General features: G+C 37.7%; 1 protein-coding gene across 1 annotated transcript; it reads left to right on the plus strand.

The window, feature by feature from the left end:
- The first annotated feature begins 778 nt into the window (after positions 1-778).
- Positions 779-8,983, plus strand: LOC143881790 (RNA-binding (RRM/RBD/RNP motifs) family protein). The gene is made up of 9 exons (XM_077385073.1): positions 779-934; positions 1,247-1,339; positions 1,597-1,723; positions 1,811-1,866; positions 5,972-6,019; positions 6,107-6,204; positions 7,815-7,884; positions 8,002-8,112; positions 8,774-8,983. Exons 2-9 carry the CDS (start codon positions 1,253-1,255, stop codon positions 8,828-8,830), a joined length of 654 nt encoding a protein of 217 aa, XP_077241188.1. The 5' UTR covers positions 779-934; positions 1,247-1,252; the 3' UTR covers positions 8,831-8,983.

Below are 8,983 nucleotides of genomic sequence, written 5' to 3' on the forward strand. Positions count from 1 at the left end.
TCTTGCAAGCCGACGACACATGCCCTAAGACTTGATCATCAATTCAATCGGAAGGGTGGGTGGAGGAGTAACTATAGTCAAATATTGAAACCGTTCTTTCTTTCTAACAAGAATCAACTTAGATATAGAAAATAGCAAAAAATAAAACCGAACTAACATGTCAGCTTCTCCATCCCGTATACTAATCCTCTTTCTATGAAAAGTAGGAATGCATCGGGGAATAAAAGAAAAGGATATCACCATCCCTTTTTCAATTTTCTGGAGCCATGGATTGATGCTAGCGGAACCGCGTGCCGGGTTTTTAAATATTCTTTACAGATAAAGTAACCTGGAAGCTTGATGAGGAGAAAGCAAAAATGATCTACAGTGGGAAGAACCAGGGATCTTGACCTGGTATCCAGAGAAGAAAGAAGACTCAACTTCTTTAAGTCCGGTAAGCGCGTGAGCCACACCTTTATCACTCTCATCCCTAAGAGTGAGACGGCTCCATAGTTGTACCAATATAGGCCGATTTCTCTATGAAATTGATTATCAAAAAAGATCTCCAAGATTCTAACTATAAGATTGTAAAGGCCTCTTATCAGTGAATAGATGAAATTTCTTAGGAACACCCTATCTATGTGAGGTCTTATAGAATAAATGGGTAGGATGAGTCAAACTACATGGAGAGGATGTATTTATAGTGGCTTGCCCAGGCCCCTTTAAATATCTATTCAGTATATAAAATCAGGCAGCATCGGAATCAATTTTTTTTCCTATTTAAGAAACACCTGAATCGGAAAAAAAAAAAAAAGCGTTTCCAACAGGAACAAAATCACAAAATCGATTTATTGAGAATTCCTTTTGAGTTTTGACATCTATCCTCTAACCTAATCAAAACCCTAGCGCTCATTTTCCCATCTCTCTTTCTTCTTCTCCAACGGCCACCGTCTAGGTCAGCCCTCTCTCTCTCTCTCTGAAATAGATATTTCGTGCCCTAAAAATCATCTCTTTTGGACGATCCTGAACTTCTGATATACGAAGGTTTATAAAATACACGACACTGTATATGAACCTCCACAGATCGGACGGTTAGGATCATTCTATGGGGAAGATTTTAGGGCACTACTTATCTACTTTCGTACCAGCTTTTGAATGCTTTAGATCGACATGTACGCGAGTTCACCTATAAAAACTCCTTAAACGCTAACCCTAATCTCTCTCTCTCTCTCTCTCTCTCTCTCTCTCTCTCTCTCTCATATTTCAGTGAGATATGGGGGCGAAGACAAAGAAGGCGTTGGCGAAGAAGCTAAAGAAGAATTCTTCTCATTCTCGCAGGACCGAAGCTCCTGATTTCTTGGTAACGTTTTTTTCCTTAAACCCTAACCCTACTCTCTCTCTCTCTCTCTCTCTCTCTCTCGTTTTCTCTTTTGGGTCTTCACATTTAGCTGTTTATTCTATGAATGAGTGTTCTTGTTTTCGTTAACTTTGTCTGCAAATTTACTTTTGGGTTTTTTCTTTATAGTCTTGTAATCACTTTAGATGATCTTATTACTGATCTTCTTTTATTGTTCTCATCATTTTCATTTTTTTTATTGAAATTTTGTTTTTATATAGCCACTAGAAGGTGGTCCTGGGAGAAAATTACCCAAACAGGAAGAACGGGAAGAACCCATAAAAGAAACAGCCACGGTCTTATACATTGGTCGGATACCTCATGGATTTTACGAGGATCAGATGCAAGGTTCGAGGATATTTGATTCATTTGTTTCTTCATTCAAAAAAGGAAGGCAGAAAGTTTGTCTTTTCTAATTGAGTAATTTATTTACAGGATTCTTCAAACAATTTGGTACAATCAAGAGACTGAGGCTCGCTCGAAGCAAGAAGGTTCTACTTCTCTCTTTTCTATTTGATTTTATTTTCCAATACCATTACCAATAGATAAAACCTGGATTACGAAAATGTTTGTTGAGTCTTTGCACGTTTATTTATTTGATCGTGGTTTTCAATTTTATTGAATCAAAAATAACTTATTCTATTGTGCGTCAGATGATTGCCCAAATTGCAAATTGTTGTAAATTCATTTACCTTTTGAATGTGACCTACAATTCCAATTTACCTCTATTTGATCCCTAACGTAATACCTTGATTTAAACACTGCTAAGTTATTATTTTCTGAAGTCTCAGTGAATTCTTTGACTTATGCATAATCTTTCCATATATTATGCATCAGTTCTGTAGGATTCGTATTGAGTCATTGGGCTTGAATTACTTATTTTCTGGATTCAGCAACATTGCTAGATACTTTATTTGATATTTTCTGTCAGAATTGGGAAAAGTGCTGTTGTGTTGATATACACTCACTCTGGCACTTTGCGAAACGATATAAATATGCCTTCACTGATGGTGTTGATGCCTTCCCTGTAGCATAATTTCTTTCATTGTAGATGGCATTAAGCTTGCTCTTGGTCAGGGTTGTTTTGTTATTCATCACGTCGTAGTTTAATCTAATTAAATTCCACAAAAGAGTAATATACTAATGAAGTGAATCACTCCTTCCGTTTACTGACTTTCACTACATCGAATGCTCTAAAGATCAGTATTGGATCATAAATTGTAATAGGGGTCAATTTGGATAGGATGGGAATGATTCTAATACCCCCAAGCGAGACCAGGTTAGATTTCCAAGTGGACAGCCTCCTGTCCACCCTCTCCCCTCCCACAGAGGAAGGCCCAAGTAAGTAGTCGGGAAATTGTTCACAGATCATCGCAACAAGGCCTATCTCTCTCGTCTTCCACGATATGGATATCAAGAAGTTTGAATTTAAGGAAGTTAGACCTTTGCCCGGTCACTACCGCATAACACCGAAGAATCACCTTTAAATTCAGTACTTTATTGGCATCCATCTTACCGAAAATCAAAATGTCATCAGCAAACTGAAGGTGAGAAACTTCCACTCCTTGGGGCCCCAAACTGAAACCTTCAACGAAGGTTTTTTTTTGTTTTGTTTATCCAGGATCCTGCTTAAAGTTTATGCTAATATTATGAATAAGAAAGGAGACATGAGTTCTCTCTGTATCAAACTTCCAGACTCAACTCAACTCAACTAGGATTTGAAAAATATTTGCGGGTACCCATTCACCAGTATGGAGAACCATGCAGAAGAGACAGATCTCATCATGCACGCTCGCCATCTGGTTCCAAAGCCCATTCGACACATAAGGTAGTCCAAGCAATCCATTCCACGCTATCATAAGCTTTCTCCATGTCTAACTTGCACGCACCACTTTTTTTTTCCTATTCTTAGAGTAGAAATCCAGAATCTCATTGGCCAAGTTACTGTCCAGAATTTGCGGCCCTTGTACAAGAGTATATTGGTTCGGTGAGATAAACTTGTGCTAGACCTTTTTTAATCTACCTGCCAGAACCTTTGCCAGCACCTTATATAAGCATCCCACCAGGCTGGTAGCTCTAAAATTGGATACTTTGTCAGTTCCTTTAACTTTAGGAATCAAGGCGATAAAGGTTGCTAATGTACTCTTATCATGTACCAAGCCTTCATAGAACTCCTTGAAAAATTCGCAGAGATCCTTTTTTTGCAGTATCTCAACAACACTGAAAGAGTGATGGGTAAAAACCATCCAGACCAGGGGCTCAGTCTGTGCTTAGCGAGAAAACTTTGAGCCTTATTTCCTCATCGAAAGGTTTTTCCGAAACTTCTCGATCCGCCTCCTCTAACAAGCCGAGTCTACTCCTTTAGGTCTGGCGTGTTCCTCAACGGAATACAATCTCTGATAGAACTTTACTATCTCCATAATAATGCTTGCCTTATTCTCACACTTATTGCAATCTATCTGACTGAAGAGCGCTTATCTCATTACCCTTCTCTGGGCATTGGCTATCCCATGAAAGTATGCAGTATTCTTGTCTACTTGCTTTAACCACCTTGATCTTGACCTTTGCCTCTAAAAAACTTCTTCTTGGATCACAATCCTGGAGTATTCTTCCTTCAATCTCTCCAACTCCACCAACTCTTCCTCACCCTCCAAGCCTTCCTCTTCTGCACGGTTAATTTCCTGAAATCAATGCAACACACAACTCATTTTTTCACCTGTTCCTAGAATTTTCCTTATTCCACTCATTGAGTTTGGTTTTGACATCTCGAAGCTTTTTATTGATCACCAGATCTGCCATCCCAAGAATATGTTCCTGATTCCACCACTCTGCCAATCTCTCCTTCATATTCGAAACCTCCAGCCAAGCTAGCTCAAAATGGAATAGTGGTGGCCCCAAGATTCCAGATGGGGATCCAACAATATTGGGCAATGATCCATTGAAACTCTGGGCAAGGCGATGTGGTACACATCGAGATTAAAAGAGCTTCAATCTTTCTCATATTGTGATTTCTAACCCAAATAAATTAGGCTTGTTTTTTTTCGGTAAGTGAGCTAGGATCGAACCTGCAACCTCAAGGTTGAGAAACAAAGCCTCAACCATTGAGCTACAGGCCCAATCCCATAAATTGTGCTTCTCTCAAAAGAAGATCTAATGTTCTTTATTCCAAGACCTCCGACGACCTTATGCCAACTTATCGTCTCCCAATTAACGAGGTGACTGCTTCTAAATGTAGACTCATCATTCCATAAGAAGTTTTTCTAAACCATGTTGATTCTAGGGACCATATAAATAATTAGCTAATAAGTTGAGATATTAGAAAGTTGATGCCTTAACCAGGTTTATCCTCCTAGGGAGGGAAAGATACTTGTGCTTCTGTGATTTAAGGTGAGACTCGATTCTTTCTACCATTGGATCCGAAGTTCCCAATCACGAATGCCGTGGTTCCCAACTCTAAGAGGGAGGCCCAAAGTATTTGATCGGGAGGGAGGTGGCATTCCAGCCATGCAAAGTTAAAAACATGGGACATAGAGATGCCATGGTTACTTTTGATTGGTTTCACTATGGATTGTTAAGGGTAGATTAACAATCATAATTAAAAAAAAGGGTAGATTAACAATTAGATCTGAATTTATTTTTGGAAAGTTGATTCAAACCCTAGATCGACGAGATTTGGTTGAGTTTGGCGTAGCCGAAAGGGTAAATAAGCATCTCTCTTCAAGTTCTTCATTATTTTTGGTACCCAAGCTTCAAGAACTGGTTTTGGATACTAGTTTTACAAGAACTAGAGTCCCTTCCCTATCGGTTCTACCTCATTGTCATCCCTAATGAAAATTCAAAACAATGCCTCCTTTCATCTTTCACCAATCCCTTCTCATGAGTTCCACCTGGTTCTCATTTAAACCCCTATGAATCTCTTTTCCTTGCTAGCATGTGCCCCTCCCTAGGTAAATCGTTCTTCATCAGTAATAAAAGAGGGAAGCAGAAATAGAATATAGCATAGTTACGAAGTTTATGTTTGTGAATAATTAGGCAAATTTTCAAAAATTAGGAAACTCTCAAAGGGCTTTTCTATTTAAAACACAAATAATTCATATGTTTGTATTTATCTACGATAATGTATTGCAATTTTTCTACATGTCCTAGTGGGTATGTGCATTTCCTTATCACAAGTTGACTAAATGGCCTAATGGTATGTGCATTTCCTTATCACAAGCTGACTAAATGGCCTAATGGTAAGTTCATTTCTTTAGCTTATAAAGGCCGTGGGTTCCAATCCCACATATTGGTTTTTTTAATGCATCTGTTAATGTCATGACTTTTGAAACATACATATCTATTTACAAAACCACAATTTTTTGTTTTGTAAAAAATGCAAAATTTAGTGAATTTTGAAAGGCCGCTTACCATAGAAATATGGCACTCAACACTCTGTAGCTTAATGTTTGATTACTTATCGATGGCATGGGTGTTTGTGACCTGTTGCTTGTGAAAGTTATTTCGAGCTTCATCTAAGTGGTGTTTCATATTTTTTAATCTTATGGATTTTCTTTCACTTCAATACGGCTGACCTTTATTCTATTTTGGTCTCTTTAGACAGGAAAATCAAAGCATTATGGATTTGTTGAATTTGAGTCACCAGAGGTTGTATTTCCCTTTCAATATGTTGTAGTCAGTTACTTGTATTGGTTTGACTAAACTGATGTATGCGTAATTATCCAATAATTACAGGTGGCTAAAGTTGTGGCAGATTGTATGCATAACTATCTACTATTTGAGCACATACTGCAGGTCTATCTTATCCCTCCTGAGCGCGTTCATCCAAAGTTGTAAGTATTTTATTTGGTTAGCTCATTCAATTAAAATGAATTACACAGTTCCATCAAACATTAGAAATAGTAATGTGAGCGTAAACATCAGCAATTTTGTGTTGTGTGAGGAGTTTTAAGTCGTACACGTTTGCACTTTTGCTTTGCTCAATTTTTTGAGCGCTCATTGTTTCACATAAGAGATGTGCATGCATATCTGTTGACACGTTCTACTTTATTGACGATATGTGTTGTTTTAGATCTCTTTTTTGTTTACCTGTTCAACTAGATTATTCTAAAACCGGATTTGGACCATTAATGACATTTATAGGCCAGGCCTTATCAGGCAACCGGTGGGCCTGAAGAAAATATTTCTGTAAAAAAATGAAGACTTTCTCATGTACTGCTTGCCGTACTCCTTGTCTGCATCCATTTTGTTTTCTTACATTCTTTCTTGTTTTCCTCTATCCCACTGTTGCTGTTACTTTTTCCCCCTGGTCCTATGACACTGCCTCTTGCGAAAAGCTTTTCCATCCTCTCCTCAAATTCCGTTACCAGCACCAAGAACCAGGTTAAACAAAAAAACCAAGACAGTACGCTCTCTTATCTCTCTAACTTTCCCATTTGTCATCCTCTGCAAATCTGTTATATAAAATCCATTTTCACAAGCAAAGCAGAAACCCACTGAACATCCGGGTTTGAAAAGAGTTTCACTAAACCCCTAACTCTTGTTCTTCTCCGCATTACATTTTACAAACGTGAAGAAAGCAAGAGAGCAAGAGAAAAAACATTTTAGAAACATGAAGAAAGCGGTTGGAGAAAAAAAAACCAAGAGGAGAAGAGGAGAGTATTGAAAGAAAGGATGAAAAAAGAAAAGAAAAGAGGGAGAAGGGAGGTAGTTGCAACGAATTCCGGCTACCGAAGCCTATGGGAGTCATGGGACCCGTTGATGCCTCTTCTTCAGGTGGAAAAATTGGGTCATAATGGGAGAGGGATGATATATCTAGGAATTGGGTTTTTAAGAATAAGGCATACTACATTTGCACTTTTGTTAATACCCCTTTATATTTCTTGGATATGCGGTGTTCTTGGTTATGTGGGCATGTACCCCAAAATTTAATATACGTTTGAATTTTCCAATTTATGCGATGTTTTTTGCACCAAATATTCAAAATTTCATTGGTTAACTTCAAATTTGGTTGAGCCTACATGGTTAACTGGGTCGAAACTCCAAATATAGCTTGTCCACGTTGAACTCGGAAACTGGAAGTTAGATTTGCTAGTCGAGTCTGAGTTGTTGAATGCTGGTTTTGTCACCGACTGCTGTACTTGTCTTACGCCTATTGTAATATGTTTACTGATCAATTTGAGTCATTAAGTTTGTTTCCTTTCCCATCAATTACTTGTCATCTGGACGAAGTTTTTTGAAAACCAGATCATTCTAAAAGCTTTTAGAGACTAATTGTTGTTTTTGTACAATAACACATTCCTAACTACGACATTCACAGTGCTCAACATCCTTAATGTTGTTGTATTGACCATTAGTTGCTGTTAATTGAACCTTCTCTTTCTATCATGAAGTTGATTTATGTGAAATCAACTGCTAATCTCTTTTTGTCTTATTTTTACAGATGGTACGGTGTAAATCGTAGATACAAGCCATTGGATTGGGTCCAAATCGAAAGAAAGCAGCATAACAAGGTAAGGCTAAAGATAGACAATGAAGACTCATTTTTGTGCAGGTTATTTATATTAAACTCGTACTTTATCAACCCCTTCTTTACGACTATTAATATCATTCTTTTACGGTATATTCAGGATAGAACCGTCGATGAACACCGACGAATGGTGCAAGGAATTCTGAAACGAGATCAGAGGCGGAGGAAGAAGCTAGAGGCTGCTGGTATTGATTATGAGTGCCCAGAAATTGTAAGACAACTCTGTCCTCCTTGTTGTATTTGCACAAATTTAGAGCTCAAGAGTCTAATATGTGGCACATCCAGTCAAATTAGATAATATTACAGCTTGCAAGTTGGCCTAGTTCAGTTCAAATCAGTTGCCAATGTTGAATTTTTCAAATCAGTTGGCCATGTGAATTTGCATGACTTAAAAGTTAGGGGTCCAATTTGCCATTCACCCACCCATATCTTGATTAAGTTTATTAAATGGTAGCCTAACTATCTGTTCCAAAATGTAGAATAATATTTGAATATTTACACTCGTCTAGTCACCTTACTTTAACTTGACTCGGTATTGTCTTTGTGCAAGTTTAGAAGTCTTTAAAAAAACTCCCTCAGTCAATCATTAACTTGCTTGGTCTTTCCCTACCAAGTCAATCAAAAACTCCTTTAATTCGTCTAAGTAGGAAAATGATTTGTTGCATCAACTTTTGGGTCCCCTTGGACAAAATCTTACCTGGTTATACTTTTTAAACATAGGTATTAAACACTCTCGACATTACCCAATGAAATAGAGTTACATAGGAAACAAAAATTAATTGAGTCAGATGCTGGGGATCGATTTTTGCATCTGATTTTCTGATAGTATTTGGCCAATTGCTTAAGTTTGTCTTTTATTTTATTTACCTCAGGTGGGAAGCATTCAGCCTGCTCCAAAGAAGATCAAGTTTAATGATGAAGAAGATTAGACTCTATTAGAGAAGGATAAGATCAAATGCTCATCTTCTGTTGTGTTACAACTAATGTTTTGGTGCTTTCAATATGGATTGATAGGTGTCTGTTTATTAAACTACCTTTTTTCTTTGATAATTGTATGCTTGAATGGTATCATTATTCGCTCT

This window comes from Tasmannia lanceolata, unplaced genomic scaffold, assembly GCF_043159265.1.
Source record: "Tasmannia lanceolata isolate RefF3 unplaced genomic scaffold, GAP_Taslan_0.1 ptg000007l, whole genome shotgun sequence".
In the NCBI taxonomy this organism is placed as follows: Eukaryota; Viridiplantae; Streptophyta; class Magnoliopsida; order Canellales; family Winteraceae; genus Tasmannia; species Tasmannia lanceolata.